Source organism: Leuresthes tenuis, unplaced genomic scaffold (genome assembly GCF_036924035.1).
Source record: "Leuresthes tenuis unplaced genomic scaffold, fLeuTen1.0.hap1 SCAF_4, whole genome shotgun sequence".
NCBI lineage: Eukaryota > Metazoa > Chordata > Actinopteri > Atheriniformes > Atherinopsidae > Leuresthes > Leuresthes tenuis.
In genome coordinates, this window is record NW_027325358.1 from 4,898,909 (window position 1) to 4,918,500 (window position 19,592).

Here is a 19,592-nt window from a genome sequence, read left to right on the forward strand (position 1 = left end):
TATACCTACAGCTTGGGTAAACTTAACAATTCAGCCGAACATTTCTTGGAACACTTCAGTGTGCTGCTTTATTTAAGTGAGATGACTCAGACAGTAAACATGCCGCAACTTAGTTTCAGCCTTTATTCTGACAGAACATCACCCCATGGGGATTTACATTTCAGCGTACAAAGTTGGCAAGAGAAAACAGCCTTTCGGAAAGGTTCAGTATACAATGAACACAGTTCATAACAATCAACGTGCATAATGTTATAAAACCAAGTAACCCTTTTAAGGAAAAAAATACAATAGAGAACTCACCATTACCGCATGATATAAGACCAATGCAACTGTCCAGTACTCTCAAATGATGTTTGACTCATCAAGAAAGTAAGTCTTGAAATGCACACACTTTCCATTATCTGGGATGAATGATCCTTCACAGTATTGTGGACGGCATGCTAATGACTGATGATTAGCTGTCTTGTTGGGGGACATAATCTGGTTCTTCTGAGGACAGGCATGTTGAAATAAAACGTTTTTTTTCTGCTCATGTGTTAAGACACAAGTGAACGGCCTCATTATTGTTCTGCAAAACTGAAGGCGAATCTATTTTGCTTTAAAATATTCTTACTTTCTATTCAACTTAGATAAAAAATAAAAAGTGTATATATACAGTACAAGAGTAAAATACAGGTAGAAATCCCAATCACACATAAAATGATGCATGCATCGTGTCCTGCACACACCGTTTTGATACGCAGCTTGTTGACATTCACTCAGTATGCTTTGGATAGAGCTAAGAATCATATTTTAAAAACTTTTTGATACTTGAAATCAACAATAAAACCACCCACGTTACCACGTCCAGCAATGACCCGCCGATAGAGGAGTGAGTCTCCAGTGATATTAAAGTAGATAATATGGTGAAGGAGGGCCTTCTGACTTTCGCACATTAGCAGAAATATCTTTGCACAACAACCAACTACAGGATCAATACAACAAAGTATATTTAAAAAATAAAAATACATTAAAAAAAAAAATCATTGAAAAGGGAGAAAGATTTAGACTGTTAGGAAACGTGACTTCTCAGTATTTTAACTGCAGGAAAAAGAAAATGATCCCACTGTAAACTACAGCTCTGCAGACATGATAAACAAAACAATACATTACAAAAATAACTGACATGAACAGGTGGAGAAGAAAGATGAGGAAAGACAGGTGAACTCTCTGTGCACAAAACTGCCAAATTCATGTATCATTTGACCAAAATGCAGCGGAGGGGAATGGACTGATAGTTTAGTCTTTCCCTGGTCTTTTTTAATAACAGAACAGATCATATTCATAAATATTACATGGAAAAAAAATAGTGTTTGTGTCACTTCCATTGAGTGTGGAGCAGTCAGGGTGGGACTCCTCAGACATCTGTACCTCCGTGGTTTCAAACGATAGAAGTGTGGTTGGAACTAAACTTGCTGGTGTCTGCTGAACTGTATCTGAGCTACAGCTAAATATTTCCATGTAAATCTTCACATCTTGAGTAAGTGAACATAAGTGCCTACATATATTTACAGATTTTTGGACTTTACAGCCAGGCACTTTCGTACACTGCACGTTGGTGTAAAATCTTTGATTCTTTTAAAACTAACAATCTGTAGGTGACTAGCAAAAGGCAAGAAGTGTTACAGGAGTTGAAAGTAGTGCGCACTGATCAACAAAGGGGAGGAAGAAATCGGATAACATTTTAATAAAATGCATCGTGGAACATGTAAGGTGTGTGCACGCTTTATTTTTTCTTTGCAAAGGGTTTCTTTGTTCAGGTGCGAAGAAGAGCCGTGTGTGTTGCTGCAAGTCACTTGCATAGGTTCACAACGAGAGAGCAGCTGAGTGCAGTTGCATCGCAATGCCTCATTATAGGACACGTTTCCTGCCGGTCGACACAGTGATAGATGGCTTGCTGCATCCTTGTTTCTGAGGGGGCATGTGATACACTGATGCATCTTACAGAAAGCAAACTCCAGTAAAGAAAAACTTGTTTTGTCTGAATTACGTTGTCACCATTCTGGGGGACTGATCATTCCTTTGGGATGAATCAGTTTGTTCTTTTTCTATAAAGTGTCGCTGCAGCTGTGTTGGCTGTAGGAGCTGAATTCAGGTCTGCCAACAAGAAGCCCACCGCTATGAAGGCTGCAAAAATACAGTCATATTTTTTTAAATGTACAAAAGCCTGCTCTTTATTAAGTAGCAAAACAGAGGCTTGTGCAAGGTGTTTTACTTTGAGGATGAACCCAAGTATACAATTTCTTTCTTTTTTCCCCTGATTTTTTACAAGGAAATTTACTCTAATGGCTTCTTGGGTTTTTGAGTGGACTGCTTTCGGTGATAGATGACGGTATAAGTACACGTAATCACCATATATTTACTGTTACTGTACAGAATCTGTGCATAATGTCAAGCCTTTGCTGCTGTTCTCCCTCTATGAAGTCTTGCCTCGCAGACGAACAGACATTCGTCTTCAGCCAGTGCCCATCCTCTCTGTCTTTCTTTGGGAAACTCCTCAGCAGCTAGTCGTGTCCAGAAGCTGCTTGCCTGTAGAGGCTTCTTCGCTGGTGTGGTCCAACTTGATGTTCGTGGCTCTGGCTGTTTGCCTCTCTTTGCGTTTGATGTCAAACACATCCCATTTGTCAGACAGCAGCCCTTTGTTGAAAATTATGGATGTCAACCATGAAATAAGCAGAATGGAAAGAAGAGAGGTGACCATAATGGTAGTGCGGAAGGGAAAGAACTGGGTCAACTTCCCCTCTTTATCTGGTCGGCAGCCGGGGAACCTGATGGCCGGTGGGAGGCCGATGAGAGGCTCGCCACTCAGCACCCTCATGACGAAGCCTAGGATGTAGCCTACAGAGGCTCCGTAGCCGTTAGACACCTTGAAGAAGAGGACGCAAACCAGCTGAGGAAACATGATGGTGTAGGACATGTCCACACCCACGAGCCAGAATACCAGGACGCTGCTGTCCAGGAAGGTGAGGGCAGTGCCGGCAAGACCCACCACCACCACCGAGATCCGGATCACCCACTGCATCTCATTGTCAGAAGCCTAGAGGAGTAGAGGGAATCAGAACAAGGGAAAGTCAAATTTCACATCACATCTTGTTATACAATGTCTGAATGTAACGATTGTCCTGTCTTACAGCCTCTTTGGCCAAGATATCCCCTAAAAAGAAATCCCAGTGTACATAGGAGCCAGCACTGAAGTGGCTCATTATATGGAGCATTCCTTAAGGGGATGAAACAGTGAAACGGTCCATTGTTTTTTGCTTTTTGTGAGAGAGAAAACATAATGAACAAAGCTTCATATGAGACATATGTGGGTTGTCAGTACAGTATGTACAGAACGGCGTACAATCATTTGTTGTTGGTGATGTTTCAGTGTACAGTAAAACTATACAAAGTCTGGTTTGTTAATGTTTACCCACACAAGATTCTTTACCATGTTACATCACGGACATTACATTCATTACATGCTTTGTTTCCATTAACTTTTTATTTATTTATAAATATCCGGCACATCATATTTCATTGATTTTCTAACCTGCTTCCTGATGATGTTCTTGTAGATATTTGATGAGAACAACGAGGCGGAGGACAGCAAGGCCGAGTCCATGGAGGACATGACAGCAGCAGCAACAGCTCCAATGCCAATGACTGAGATGTAGGCCGGTGTGAGGTACTGTAGAGCGATGGGGAGGATGGATCCTGCCTGATTGTTCTCATACGGGGTGGGTAAACCGTATGCAGTGGAGTTCCAGTCTGGGAAGATTTAGAAGAAATATTTGGATTTAGGAACGTCGGACGGCAGGAATTAATGAGATAGAGTCAAACTTGCTGACAAAATACTTAAGGAGAAAATTATGTCAGAATTTTCCAAAGACGTTAAAGGGGAACTCCGGTATTTTCAAACCTCGACCTTATTTCTGGTATGAAATACGTTCATCTGCTCACTGAGAACAGTTTGGTGAAAGTCGGCGTCCTTCGGAAGATATTTAGATCAATATAACGGAGTGAACGGGGCATAGACGATGCAGCCTATGCAGTAGCGTGTGTCAATGACGTCATCCCAGTAGACGAGTGTGTAGAAAGCCCTCTATAAGCCCCCCGATAGCTGCCAATAACAACAACACAGCAGCTATGAGCTAACAGAGCTATAGTATGCGTTCATTCATCATTTGTCTTAAAGTATTGGTGAAATAAAGACAGATAATGCCTTATTTAGAGGCTGCATCGTCTATGCCCCGTTCACTCCGTTATATGGATCTCGAGGAATCTAAATATCTTCCGAAGGACGCCGACTTTCAAATTGTTCTCGGTGAGTAGATAAACGTATTTCATACCAGAAATAAGGTCTAGGTTTAAAAATACCGGAGTTCCCCTTTAAGTTAAGAAGGTGTACCTGTAGAAGCAGCCACAGCCCCAACCAGCACAGATGGGATACCCAGCACCAGGCAGAAGCCTGAAGAAGCGAAGCAGGTCACTTGAGCCTGAGTGTAAGATGAGGCAGACAGGATTCTTTGGTAGAATGCCTGGTAGGCTAAGCCACCCAGAGCCTGGCAAAAAAAAACAAGGTTAGACATGATGACAGGAATGATATTTCTCAGAAATACAGGACAAGAGGAACAGTCTTGCAAATGCTCTGGTGTCATCATGCTTGTCTGTTTTCTCCCTTAATGAAATAAGCTTCTTCGATTCAACAGCTGGGTTAAATTTAATCGAAATGTTGTGATGGCATGAGATGACATTCAGCACTCACTGTGTGTACTTGTATAACAACCTCCCCGACTCCACTCACCAGCAGCATGAAGTCATCAAACCACTTGCCGGCCTCATCGAGCTCCACCGTACCCACCCAGGGAGCCTGGAAAGTCTCATTGTACGCCGTCAGTGAGATGTCCACAGAGTGAGGGTTGGTCAACAGGAAAGGAACACACACCCACTGTATACACAAACACGAGGACTCAGTTAATCTGATTATGAGGGCGTTTTAATTTAGAAATCTGGCAAAAAAGAGCAGCAGCTGAATAGTGTTTACTGAGTGATGTGCAGCATCTGACTGTCATGTTATGTTTGAGCACATTTCAGTCATGCCAAAAACAAACATTTGCTACTCTATACTGTTATATCTGTATTAGGCAATAGTGTTTTCATAGACTTTAAAAGGAAAATTCATCCAGTAAAACTCTATTTGCTGATGAGGAACATGAGATATTATCAGAAGCTCAATCAGAAGCTTGTGTGGGGGTAGACTGTGAGTGTCATATACTCTTAAAGTAATAAATTATCTTTACTGCATTGTCAGTATTTAGGCAAAATGTCAAATTGTAATCAGCCAAAAAGCATCCAGGGCTCTCATGCATTTCAACAACTTCTCACGCTCACACACGCTGAAAAAAAAAAGTATAACAAATTTCTCTGGCGCGCCGCTATCGCTATGGAAACGGCAGCAAACGTCTCCCATGAGTCTGAGCAGAGCAACACTAACAATAGTATAATAAGTAACTAACAACACTGATAATAAGTAATGAAAGACCTGTCCAATCACCGCACCACCTTCCCTAAGAGAAGTGAACAATCCTGGTCTGAGCAGGTCTTCAAGCAGCATTATTAATACATCAAAGATCTAATGAGTTAAAATGTCTTTGTTTGCTTTTTTTATTGACATCCATTTTGAATGTGTTTTAAATTAGCAGGTAATTTAATCAGCTAGCTTTGTTATGAAGATACCTTTGGACTCGACTGAAATTTTATCCCTCAATATGCTGTCATCCACATCTTTCTTTTTCTTGTTGCTGTGTGAGTAATTTGAGCTGGAGCTGTAAAGTTCTGCCTCTGTTTGAACATGTTGGTAGATGTTTTACGCACCAGGCTGACAAAGATGAGAATAAGCTGGATGACATCTGTGTAGGCCACAGAGTACAGCCCCCCCAGCAGTGTGTAGACCATGGCCACCACTGAGGAGATGATAATGGAGTAGACGTAGGGCAGGTCCAGGATCACACTCATAGTTCCACCTGGAACAACACAGCAGAGAAATGGAGCTCTGGAGCACAGACAGAGACTAAATGTCTTACAGCAAGTCAACTAATGTGCAGATTTTTGTTGCTACAGGTACATGCAAATGTTTACAGACGTTGTTTAATCAAATTGTTTGTTAGGGTCTCAGTTTCTCCCTCTCACACAGGCACACACAATAATATACATGCATCCACTCTTATATGCTTAAGATTTAATAAGAAGCTATGATTGTTATACTGGTCATTTACTAAAATGCAGTATTAACACACATTTTAACAACAAAATGGCAACAAATTACATTGACGTATTTCAAAATAGAAATAAAGTTACATTTAAGCTTAAGTGACTGTTATTTAGACCTTTAAGAAGCATCCAAAGTCCAACGTAAAAAGTTATGAAGACAAAATTATAACAGAACCATTGATAAAACACATAACATAAGCAGCTTATTGATTGTGACTCCAAATAATTCCTTTTTCACCCTCTTGGGTGAATTATCACCATTTTAATACTGATGATTTCAATTTATTTTTAAAAAAAGAAAAAAGGAGGTAAAGAAGAGTGTCTTCAAATAGTGTAACTAGTGCAAAAAAAAAAAAAAGAAAAAAGAAACATAAACAAGTGAATAATAAAAGTAAAAAGACATCTTGTTACTCAAACAAGGCAAGCAAAACATCACTACCTTCACCGTCTCTTCTCCCACATTGCCAGGGATCCCCCTGCCGCAGCCTGCAGCCACACCACAACAATGCCCTTAAACAGAGAAGTATCAGATCGGCACCATCGAGCCCCACTCACCCCCCTGCTGACTTCTCACCCCACTGTGCCCACCCCTCCTAACACATCCCAACTCAACCTTCTGTCTTCCCCACTAACTTTGCATCATCAAGCAGAGACCTGCCCCATTCAGTTTGACCCTTCACCCCGATTTCTTCAGTGAAATGTTACCCCTTGTGACCCCACCTTAACTTCCTGACTTATTTTTAATCGTATCAGCTTAAGTTAAACCATTGAGGGATCTCTCTCCCTCTTTTTTTATATATCTATAGACAGACATTTGTGCCTCGGATGTTCCAATCGTTGGTTAGTTTTTCCTCAGATATTTGAACGAAATGTATAGGCTTATGGTCAATATAAAGGTCATCTTCACATACATGAACAAACCTGCTTTTTCACTTTTTGCATTGATGTTATGAGTGTCATTTTTGTACAAATGTTCTTGCCTGACTACAAGGTGTTAAACTAGATGCATAAAATCCATATAAACTAAATCTGGACTTGACTTGGATACCTCACAACCAGTTCTAATAAGGTGTTTGTTTGGTCATTTCTCATAGCAGTGGGGCATGACGTAACATAATCACTGCATCATAAATAATTCCTGAATTTTTTCCAGATATAGTAGTAGGTGTCTTAAGCTTTCTGTGCTGAGCTGTGCTGTTCTCTTCTGTGCTAAATTTAGGAAGAGGGAAGGTGGAATGAGGTTCAGGGGCTTCTAAGACACCCTCCGTGTTGTTTTTAGATTCTTGCCCCACTTCATGCACATGTACAGACGCACACACGAACACCCAAATACGCTCCTTTCAAATTCTGCCCAGTCACTGATTTCTTTCGACCATGCCTATGAGCTGTTGCTAGCTCACTGCCATGCCATAGCATATGAAAGTGTGTTTTAAATGCTAAATCCTCTCCAGCACTGAGCCACCACACAAACACACACACATGCCCTCAAGCAGATCATAAACTCAGTTTATATTACACATACAGTCTCCCAGGGTCAAATACTCAGTGCACTTTCTTGAATCTCAACTGTTTGTGTGCGTGCATGCGATGCCAAATGCATGCCAAGGATGTCTGCATGACTGTTTATTTCTTAGAAGTAAGGGATCCCCTGACTCTATGTTTGTTTAACAGGTTTGGACAACAGTGACAGGAACATTCCCGCCTCCCTACCAATCCTTTTGTGGAAGGCTTAAACTACTGCTTTTCTTCAATCCTTTGAACATTTTTAGAAGAAATAAATCAGGATTTATCATGTGAGGTTTGTCAGTCAGTATAATCTATGGGGAATAAAAAGTCTTATGACACAACAGTCTGGTTTGAATAATATATCACCTCTCACAATCAACAGGCTGCTCGATGTTTAACCCCCTTTTTCAAACAACACTGGAAAAGAAAACAGCGTTAAAAGGCACAAACAGGAAAACATCATGCACCCACACATTTTCTCACACAGGCACACACACTCGCATTACACAACACGCCATCTCTTACGCAATCATCACTTAAAGAACACCGCAACATGAAAAAGAGCCACTGTACACCTAAAATCATCCATCTTTTCCTCTGAGCGCTTAAAAATGATAATCCACAAATATAAGACTACAAGTGTAGTACTACTTATCAGCACCAACAGTTATTTTTAGTGAGTCAGCGTGTGTTCCTGAATCATTTCAGCAGCAGCTTATAGCTCAGCAGGGAGCAGCTGTAACGTTATGGTATTACTGGCCGTTAGCTAAGCCTCACTTTCTGCGCAGTAAATATTACAGTTATGTAATTAGATTTTTCTTACAGATGTTAAAGAACTTGTCATTTTAAGTCATTTAAATTGCAGATAGCAAAAAGATATGAGACCAACAGGTTTGCTTAAAACACTCCAAGCTAACTAGACAAGGAGCTATTCCGCAGTTATATGTCTAAATTCAAAAGATTGAGGCATAGCATGTCTGATGACTAATATTTAGAAGTAAGAGGGTTAAAACTAATTAGTTCTTGTATTATTAGTATTATTCCACATAGCAGTTTGTATTTTAAAACTACACAGTCTCACTTTCAGGGTGGTATATTCAGTTTAAAAATTATATACGACACTTCAGATAATAAACCCTTAATCCTTCACTTTTTAAATGATCTACTAACCGAGCTTAAACTTAAACAACAATATGACACATGAAAGTGGCCGAATGACGCGCTCTGAGGCAGGAATCTTAGGGACGCATTGTAATAGCGCTATAATAGTTGGGTTATGCTACTTATCTGAGGGTAATTATCCTTGGATATATGGCGGTGAATGAATCGAATCACTGGCACAAAGCATGTCATACCCCGGTACGATAGGTGGCGCTGTACCCATTTCAACTATCGCTAATAGAGCCACTTCCTGTTGACGTCTTCACCACCAACAACAACAAAGTCAGGCATTCAGAAAGATGGCGAACGCAGAGCGAGATGAAGCTGCGTCCCTTTACATTTAGTTTGTGATGAGCTGGTTATGGCACAAACGCGATGCAAAACAACGCATTCTCCATCGCGTTGTTTATTTCTTTCCGACGGCAGCAACAACAACAGTAATATCGTCTCCTTCGACTTCCGGGTGACGATCGCGGGAAAAAATCTCAAGCATGCTCACAATTCTTAATCCGATCCACCATGTGCTTCTGCCATCTACATGCTAGTTTGGAGTATATTTGGATCAAGTTGTCTCTGGGTCTTAATCCAATCGCGAGTAACCCGATCCGATCCGTTTTTTTGTCAGATTAAGGTGTCTACATGAACTGAATAACTCAGTCTTATTGTAATTTAGCCATTAATCCGATCCGATGGCACTCACGTAACCCCACTATCTGACAACCTTTAACGGTGCCTGGATTGCTGGCTGAGAAGCCCTGAAAATTGTCACCCTGTTTAAAGTAAATGAGAAGAGGGACTAAAATGTATGCATGCGAATCCTGCCTAACACATGCAAATGTGACACAATCTCAGGCATAAAGGTCAAACCCGTGAGGATTAACCTTAAATCTGAGTAGAACATTTTTTGAAACCATTCTGAAAACCCACAGACATTCTCAGGTAATAATAATTTTACTGCTGTTTGATGTATTTATTTGTCTTCTTTTTTTTCCTGTTTTATTTTAGCAACATTTAGTCTTCTTTTTTCAAGCAAAGATAACCTGAAAAACACCTTTTTTAAAAGGTTAGAGGGTGATTGTTTAAAACAGTACCTTTGTTTACCTTGTTGTGCGGCTCACGCTCAGCTAAATATACAATGTTGAGAAGCCAATACATAGTTTTAAGAGATTTTCTCATAAAGGTGCTGTTTTTTTTTTATGATTGTCCTCAGATTTTGAAATATTTCACCTTCTACTTTTAGATTATCTGCAGTATGACTGACATGACTGTGTAGGTGCCAAAAGCACCCTTTGTCCGTGGCCAGCTGTCTTTCCACTCTAGTGTTTGTGCACATTATGTACCCTTATCTGTGGATGAGAATGTGATTGCACTAGTACATGTGAGCATTCATTATGGTGCCAAGACCCTTTTACAGTGTGAGGTAACTTACCTAGGCTGACAAGTGTGCGTGCCACCCACAGCACATCGGCCACGAGTGCGGGAAAGATCAGCGCACTGCTCAGGACGTTCCCATACTTCTGTTGGAATGGGTCCATCATTGTCACATACTTGTTCTCCCTCATTGGCTTAGCAAAGAAAAAGCCACCTGCAGAAGGAAGGCATAGCACAAGATGTAATTTTCTTTGTGGAAACGATGAAGCACTAAAACTGCAAGACATGACTATAATTCTGTCATTGAGAAACACAGCTGAGAAGGAAAGGAAGAGGGCATGCGGGGAAGTGAAAGGGGAGAGTGTGTGTGTGAGAACAACTGCAAAAACAAGTGTTCCGTACAGATAACACAATTAACACCGAGCTGAGTTCATGGACCCACTTGGTCAACAATGGACAAGAACAGAACGGGGAATGTTATATTTCCTCATCAGAGACTGAAGTTTCCGCTTCCCATCGCTCTCACACCATGCAGGCTATCATGACAGTGCTGATGATTTAACTTGTTCCAAATGTTTACAGACGTACCACTGAGTATGTTAGCTTGGCACATACAGAGGTAAGCTATCTAAGTTTCTGGGTGAACTCATCTCTGTGCACCTGTTGCCTCAAGTTACAATCCGAAAGGGATTTCTCTTGGAACTATTTTTAACACGAGCGACACTTTTATAGGTGAGTGGAGCCAGTTGGGAGCTATAGGGAAAAGGGACACCTCAGCTACACCTCAGCTGAAGGCTGGAGTCAATGAAGTTCATTCTAACACCACCTTTTATAAACCGAGGCAAGAAGCTTTGGTTAAAAAGTTAAAAGGTTTGGGTCTCCAGATAAAAAGTTAATATCTGCTTCTTGGAATATTTGCATCTTAACCCTGAAATGCAACGATAACATGCTCCTAAATCATCTAAACTGGTCAACAAGTCCTCCGTTCAAAACGCCTAAATAGACTGTTAATTTAGTCCTCTGAACTAACCCCTACAGACTGCAAACGGGTTAAAGACAACTCATATTAGTGCACTTTCAACCAGAGTTTAACAAACAGGGACAACAGCTGACTAAAACACTCATCACTTCATTTGGGTCTATGTAATAACTTTACTTGGGTAAGGTTAAAAACAGTAATGGATAGGGCTTGAATACATTCTTTTTACAATGCTATGCTACGTTAATTGACCTGATTTTGCTAGTTGTCTTAGTGACACATCAGCGCATGTTACAATGTCACTTTGGTACTTCCTGGTTGGGTTTAGACAAGAGTATACTTTGTACTGATTAAGTACCAGGCCACCATTATCCTATTGGACACTATTTTGATACTCCACATACAGTTGTTCTCACAACCTCAAAAGATCACATATTCTTTCACAGTGATTACCAGTCATAGCCAAACAACCTATGAGGGGATTTTTGAGAATTATTGAGTTTCATTGAATTTGTTGAGACAGTTGTGAGAGAGCGAAAAATATGAGGCCATCCTGTCTCTAACCAGGAATGTTTCAATGCCTAAACTTAACCAAACTTAGTTAAAGTAAAAGTGTACTTTAAAAATTTGTGTCAAAACTTGTGACTGGTTCATGACACACTACAATAAAAGAGAAAATAAATGTCCTCGAAAACAAGTCACTATTGCCAGACTTGTGACAATTAACTGTTGCTTTACTACAATTTTCCTCCCTTTTACACACTAAACTACGAAAATACAGGTGACCAGAGATGGAGCGATGAAGTTTTAGCACGTTGGTCAATTTTACTCACCTAGGAAGAAGGTCAAGACATAAGGCACAGGCATGAGCGCCCAAACTGCGCCTAGTGTTGGGTTGTATGTTGCCTCAGCTATGCCCAGAATGAAACCTCCACCCACCCAAGTAGCTGAGGAGAAAAAAGTGAAACTATTACAGGTGAACAGCAACTATATGTCATCACTTGCAACTCTTTTCTGTTGTTTCGACTGGACGATGCGTGGCTGCCTCACCAGTAAGAGTAAAGATTCCAACAAGTAGGTTGATGTTGCGTCCAGCAAGAAGTGTTATCTCCATGCCATCTCCTGTGCATTTTTTCTCCTTCCTCCTGGACCGCATGGAGGCCCAGATACCGGTGCCCAAGATTACCAGATAGAACCCCGCCATCACCACCAGACCCGGTACATTGAGAACCATTCTGAACTACTTTTGTGTGCGTGTCCTGTTGAGAGACAGAATTAAGGAGATATTAGGATTCAAGTCATGCATTTACAAAAAAACAGTATCATATGTTGTGTGCATAGGTGTACAAAAAAAATGCATACAAAACAATAAATTTTTTATTTGTGTGTCAAATACTTGCAGGACTGCAGAGCAAGGCGGTAGGGGGGAGAGGAATTTGCAAAAATTCAAGTACAAACTAAAGGTAATTCTGACGAAATGCTACATTCATAATCTGCTGAAAGCTATTGAGAGCAAAAGATAAACAATGAACAGAAAACAGGATGGATTTACATGAAGATAAAAGAAGTTTGTGTGGGGTGGAAAAGAAATTCTGGATGTGTTCTTACAGAAATAAAGTGAATGAAAAGCTACAGTGGAAAAAAAAGACAGGAGTAGCAGCATCTCAGATGACTTGGCTCTGCTTGCTTGGCAGAGTAGATGGGTTAAGAAAAAGATGACACGGTAGGGTGGAGGAAGAAAAAAAAAAAAAAACATAGGCAAAGGTGGGGTGAGGGATGAAGAGTCGAAAGGGGTCTCACCATAATACTTGGCAGCATTGACAAAGATGGCGGACAGATGTTGTCCCCCGTCTTCAGTGGTTGGGCGGCCCTAGTTTGGACCCCAAACATCGGCAAGTGAACACATCTCAAAGCCACATTAATATGTACATATGTGTGTGTATATAAATGTGTGTGCAGATACTGTAATCATGCAGTGGACAGGCAACTTCTAAAAAAAAAAAAGGCTAAAAGATAAAGAAGAAAAAACCTCTGGATCCATTGAAAATTAACTTATCTTTTATAGCAGCTTTGCTAACCTGACTTGGTTGAACTTTATTGGGAAATGTGAAGAGCTAAGAATGGGCTTTAAATGTAGAATATCACAATTTCACAGTTTATTTTTCTCATTCTCAAAGTCAAGCTCTCTCTCAGCATGTGTCATGCATGCAGGTCCACTTATTTGACAGGGGAGCAGTTTCTTATAAAAACATTTTATTATAGACAGAACATATTAGAAACAGCCACTTTCATAAATAAAAACAGGTCTCAGTCAAAGCATTCTGAAACCACACTGGTTTTACGAAAAGGTTTTGGCTCAAATCATAAAACTTGAGTGAGAATAAAATTTTGTATTTGTATCCACTTGGGAGAATTATGATGAAAAAGGGAAATGTTTGGGAAAAGATTTAGCTGAAGTTATGGGTCAGAGGCGAATGTGTGTGTCTGCCTGAACATGAAGGAATAGAAGGAATGGCTGAGGAGCTGATGGGAGGGAGCTGGAGTGGCTCAACGCCAAAGTCAACAAAAACCTGAATAGCATACAGAGATGACTGTGTTCTCCATAGTTCTTTAAATGCATGTGTGCCCGTACACACTTTTACAGCCCGCACATACAAACATTACGGTATTCTGCACTGTATAAAGTCTATCGAACCATTTGTTTAAAAGAAAAGCTAGGATTACGAACAGACCTTGAACACATTGCAGCTAATCGCTCTGAACTGCAGAAAACTGAGCCAAAAAACAAAAAGGCTATAAATAAAGTCTGTTGTTGATGTAATTTCAAAGATGAACGTGTTTGAACTTTACCTCAACGTGTTCCTACAGCTTAGGTTATGAGCTACTTTGCAACGTGGGGGACAATATGAGTATGTTATTAATGACAGTATTAAACTTTCCTTTCATGTCATGCCATCACTGCTCAGTTTATTAATACCCAAAGCTACACAGCTTACAAAGCTCCCATAAATAAACATAAAAAGAATTAAGAACTTTCTGAGAGACCCATAAGCTGTCTTTCACAGGGCTTTATGCTACATTAACAGCCTGAATTTATTTGATCCATAGGTAATGTATATTAGAACATTTTAGTTTGCATTTCTACTTTCCCACAGTGCTCCATCTGTCATTTTCAGGTAGCTACGAGTTTCATAGTAGAGACTATTTTGGTGAACCCACCCAATCTCCTCTCTGTAACGGTATGCTAGACATTTCACAGACCAGTGAGAGACATTGAGATCCCTCTTTTGGGATACACATGTATCAATGTAACTACTGACCTACTTCAGAGATTATGGAGGAAGAGTCCCGCTATACTTGTCTGGTTTACTCTCTTTCCTGCAATTCAGGAGGACCCATGCAGCGATGTGGATCATTGGCCTGTTCTTAGTTGGACAACGAGGTTCTTATGTTACCAGCCTCTGGTTGAGACCCAACAAACAAAGAAGAGGAATGGAAAAAAATCCTTATTTCCAAGTTTTAAACTGAATCAGTCACATAACGCAAGAAATGCTCCATATGAGTTTCTCTAATGGTGAAGATCTGGATTCAATACAAGCCAAATTTCTCCCACATCTGCTTCCAGAGTAATCTCAATGACAGGTTAATAATTAAAACACTAGGTTACAACACTCAGAGCATCAGAGTTACGGACACCGTTGACAAAATCATGATAGACGTTCCTTCGAGAGTGCTCCAAACTGTCTGGCTGCAGCGCTGAAGCTCAGAGTCCACTCAGGATGTTTCTTATATTTTCAGAATATCTGAATAATTGTTTCCAAACATCAGCCCTAATAGACATGGAAGTCAACTTTGCTGTCATGTAAATTAATTATTTTACAAAGAAGGTTGATGCCGATGAGGTCTATTTTTTGTCTTTAACTGTGGGGTTGAAATCTTTCTCAATACAAAATCTTTACTTCACGTGAAAGCAACACGGGCCTAAAAGAGGCCTTCACCATTCCATGAGAATAAAGTTTAGAGGTAGTTCAACTGGATTTTCCAACAGAGCATGAAATAACTATGTTGGTCCACAGCATAAAAATGTTGCAGTTTTAGATTAAAGACACAGAAATTGAGCATCTTATACGTTTACTTTGTTCCCATCTCAAATACAACTTGAGTTTCAATTTGACAGTGAATCAACGTGCTGTCATGTCTGTGTACTGTAAATGCCAACAAAGAGGATGGAAGGGATGGTGGCAGTTGCTAATCCACTGATGCTAATGCAACAGATTGGTGTTTTTTTTTTATTTATCCTGCACAAGGTTTTCCAAAGTCATTGTACTTTTCTTCTTCTTGCCACTCAGGATTACTTGCTTTCCGACTGTGCTTTCACACATGAATGGTTCGGTCTAAATGTTACAAATACACATTGAGAGTTTAAGACTTTACAGGAAAAGGGTTTATATATTATTCTTTTCGTGTTGCTTGAGACACTGCTTTGTTTTGTAGACAAACATTTCTACTACAAGTTTTTTGGTGAGTCTGGGCTGCAAAGTTACACATCAGGATTCAGTTTTAGAGCTGTCAGCAGCTACTTCGTCACACATCACCTTAAACAAACTTAGAATTGTCACAAATTTGAGATGCACAAGGTGTGGCTGGCAGCTTGCTCATGTGGAGCGCCACATATAAGGGCTGCGTCTGTTGAAAGAGGGCCCTTAAACTATTCTCCCTGTTGTTCAAGCATGCATTTATGTTTGTCTGGCGCCTACTCATTTACAGAATCAGGTTTTTTTTTAAAAAAGAAAGCCCATCCTGTTTGTGTTTTATCACACTATCATTGAGAGTGCACTGTTCTATGCTGTTGTCTGCTGGGGGAGTCGCACTACAAACAAAAACTGTGGGTGCCTGGACAAACTGCTAAAAAAGGCCAGTGCTGTTGTAGGTGGAAGACAGACAGTGCTGTGGTGGAGCAACGGATGAAGAGGAAACTGTATTCTGTTTTGGAGAATAATAAACATCCTCTCCACAGCATTAATGCTGCACTAATTAATGCTTTCCCCGTTTAAGGAGACTTTGCTTTGCTCGCATTCATACAGGTGCAGAAGCACGACTTGGCATTTGGACAGCATTTTTCTATGATTAACAGCTGCCTAACAACCGTTTACTCATATATTTACTCTATCTGACTCTCAGTACTTTTCCATTCAGACTGAGTCTTCTGTTGGTTGAGCGCTCGCTGCCTGCCTCCTCTTCATCTCCACCCCCAGCTTTGTAATGCAGAGAGAGATGTTATCAAAGGTAGAGGAGGTGCACGAGTTAAAAGTGGAAGACCTGACAAAATTATTTGATAAAGAGTAGATGTTATCATGATAAAAAGATAACCACTTAGAGGACAAGTTAAAGTCAGTCTCTGTCTTTAAGCGAGCTGTTGCCTTTTTAAGATCATTCAAAGCCTTGATGATGGCGCTGGGTGAGTCACACCTCAGAGAGGATGACTTTGATTAAGACAAATGACGCTGATCTGACTGATTAGACGGAAAAGAAAATGCAGATCCACAGTGAAGAAGTTTTAAAACATAAGCATGAAAAACACATGGGAAGGACTTTCGAGAAATATGGCAAATTAAAACAAACCCAAACATTGTCACTGAGAAACAAAATCACAGAAAACCTTTATAACCTACATATTTTAAACTAATAACTCAATCCAAAACACATCACTTTTAAACATGTATTTAGTCATCAGTCTTACAATATTAAATGCAACAAACAGAACAGTCTGACCACAATCTCAGTCTCCATGCTGTGAGATGTGGTGGAAAATTACAGTTTTCTTAAAGATTACTGAAAGAGAAGATACTGACAACAAAGATAGGTTGCCATGGTCAAACAAACCACAAGAGAAATTTTGGCTTCACTGCTCCTCAGAGCTATTTCTAGGACAGACACGCACTCTCACTTAGTGTGTCCCCAGATGAACAGGCTTTATAAGCTTCACAAGCAAACAGTCTGTGCATGCGCACACTCTGGACAAGTTTTAGGCCAAACAAAATAATCAGATAGGTGGACGCTCACAAAAAGGATGTGTCAAAAAGAAAAAGAACTGAGCACATATTCAATGAATACATACCTAGAGTAAAGAGTACGTGTCAGTTCTTAGTGGTGAAGTGAAGAGAGGGCAGAGGTTTTTCTCACAGGTGATAAATTCGGTCCAGGAAGAGAAAGAGTCATTCAAAACTCATCCACAGTGATGTGGAGCGAGAGGCCGCCAGGAGATTGTGTCCAAGAACAAAATGAAGGAAAGGCTAAACTTCAGTCAAAAGTAAATCTTAAATTAGTTTTTCTTTCTGTAACAAAGTGTTCTGCAGTGAAGAGGGAGAGGAGTCAGAGTTGCTGCTCAAAGTTCATGAAGCAGCTTCAGTGAGGAGGATGGAAGGCTCTGGAATCAACCCTCAGCTTTCGCTTGATTTTAAAGCTCAAGTAGTGGGAGTGGACAGACGTGCACAAAGGAAATGAAAGCTGCCACTATTGCCACCCGATTGGTGCATCGGTGCTCTTGTCTGCAGCCAATTAGCTGTCCTCAGAATGCAGGGGCAGCCCCTCCAGCTTGGCTATGCATGAGGATGCCTTTGACTGATACCTCCAGCTGCACGTGACCAGCTCATTTACACTTCCCCCTATTTTCTGTCCCACCGCATCTCTGTGCTCAGGCACATCTTTCACTTTAACCTCTAATTTATTTCCCCTTTTCTTTACTTTACTTCCCAGTTGGTAGACTGAGTCCCCCCCGTCGTCTCGTATTGCCTTTTCTAGCACTTTAACTGGGATGATTTACTGCACCTCTATCTGCCACCTACCTGTTGCGTTTCACAAAAACTGTACAGACAGTGTGAAAGATGCCACCAGGATCACATGGAGAACAATATCTCCTTCTCTAGACTGCTCATTATTTTCCATTTCTTCAGCTTTATTGGTGTTTGGTCATGTGTGAGTGCAGGTGAAGAGTGACTGCCTCCTCACCCACGACTTCCACAAAGCTTTTCATGTTCTGTCCATATGGTTTAGTGTCTCGAGCATTTAGTGAATCATGGGGGAAGAGCCAGGCAGAAACGATGGAGCCAAAAATTTGATTAAAGTTGGACAGAAAATAAGAGCTGTGCTTATTTTCAGGAGTTACAGTACATTATTTGTCAAAAACAGCCTCAAGCTAAATGTCTTTTGGCTGTTTTTTTAATACATTGGCATCAGCAAAGAAAAACCAAACCATTTAATGCCTAAAAATCCTGAGATCATGTTAATTAAGAATTCAATGTGAACTTAGATCACAGGAACAAAAAACCGCATCCTCTTTTTTTAAGCAGATGAAAAGAAAAAGGATTTATTGGGCTTAATCTTTTTAACCTCCTATTCTGAGGTTAGAAAATAAATACCACAGTAAAAGTCAGTGTCATCGTTTTGCTTTTCTTTTTCTGGCATGTAGCACCAAGGCCACTCTGTCTCTTTAAGTATCTTCCTGTAACTCTGCATGTGTGAGCACTGGGAAATGCCATTGCTACATGATTAATATGAGAAGTCAGCTCTGTTCCACGCTGCCTGCCTTCCAAGCTTCAGCGGTCTGTGGTTGCTTTTTGTGCATTCTTGGTAATTTGTTCATTTGAATTATTTCTTTATAGATTTTGAGGCCGATTAATAACATAACAACACTTTACCAAATACTTTGGTTACTCCCTGTTTTGGTAAAGGCAAAAAATGACTATTTTAGGGTGAGAAAATGATCATGGTTAGGGCTTAAATACATTATTTTTACATTGACACTGTCACTGTCGTACCCTTCACATGCAGTTAATCTCACCACCACTAGATGTCGCTTATTCTTTTTAATGACGTAATCATTGGCTGAACCTGCCTGCATGAACAAATGCCACATGAACAGGTTTGTGGGCGTGAGACAGTCTTCTACGCCATTCACACAACATGCTTTTCAGGAAAGGTTTGGCTGATTTCAGTAAGATAAATTATATCTATACATATTACAGAAGCATAGCACAACAGTAAGACCTGTAAGTGAGTCAAAGCTGCAGTGATATGTTGACAGACAGATTTTCCCTCCTTCGTTTACTTTTATAAATCTCTTGGCTCCATGCCCAAATACACGTCGTTCATCTTATAATTGTCGTCTTATGTTTTGACAGTTTAAAGGCCTTTGCCAAATAGTTCAGAGTGAAAATTGTATACAGTTTTCTGACAGCACTGACAAGGGATCTCTTTCTCTGTCCTCTCGGTTCAAAAGTTAAAA

The 19,592-nt window shown here is 40.3% G+C and overlaps 2 protein-coding genes across 5 annotated transcripts in view; one reads left to right on the plus strand and one right to left on the minus strand.

Annotated features, from left to right (window-relative positions):
- ctnnd1 (catenin (cadherin-associated protein), delta 1) overlaps positions 1-19,592 on the plus strand; it is a 250,087-nt gene that overhangs the window by 144,511 nt on the left and 85,984 nt on the right. The gene's annotated exons all lie outside the window — the stretch shown is intronic.
- LOC140305370 (high affinity choline transporter 1-like) lies at positions 103-17,746 on the minus strand. 4 transcript variants are annotated; one of them, XM_072384223.1, is made up of 10 exons: positions 17,427-17,746; positions 13,109-13,178; positions 12,359-12,567; positions 12,142-12,255; positions 10,388-10,543; positions 5,896-6,044; positions 4,826-4,969; positions 4,430-4,583; positions 3,572-3,789; positions 103-3,076 (listed from the first exon to the last, which is right to left on the minus strand). In XM_072384223.1, exons 3-10 carry the CDS (start codon positions 12,540-12,542, stop codon positions 2,537-2,539), a joined length of 1,659 nt encoding a protein of 552 aa, XP_072240324.1. In that variant the 5' UTR covers positions 12,543-12,567; positions 13,109-13,178; positions 17,427-17,746; the 3' UTR covers positions 103-2,536. The 4 variants fall into 4 exon arrangements, with proteins under 4 accessions (XP_072240324.1, XP_072240325.1, XP_072240323.1 ...); XM_072384224.1 differs by lacking the exon at positions 17,427-17,746 and adding an exon at positions 14,629-16,032; XM_072384222.1 differs by lacking the exon at positions 13,109-13,178.

What these genes read in the sequence shown, in the direction of transcription:
- LOC140305370 (XM_072384222.1), bottom strand. Translation starts at nt 12,542, where the DNA reads ATGGTTCTCAATGTACCGGGTCTGGTGGTGATGGCGGGGTTCTATCTG. An exon ending in ACGCACACTTGTCAGCCTAG is followed by an intron (nt 6,045 to 10,387) that starts GTAAGTTACCTC and finishes GTGTTGTTCCAG; the next exon opens with GTGGAACTATGAGTGTGATC. An exon ending in TTCTCATCTTTGTCAGCCTG is followed by an intron (nt 4,970 to 5,895) that starts GTGCGTAAAACA and finishes TTGTGTATACAG; the next exon opens with TGGGTGTGTGTTCCTTTCCT.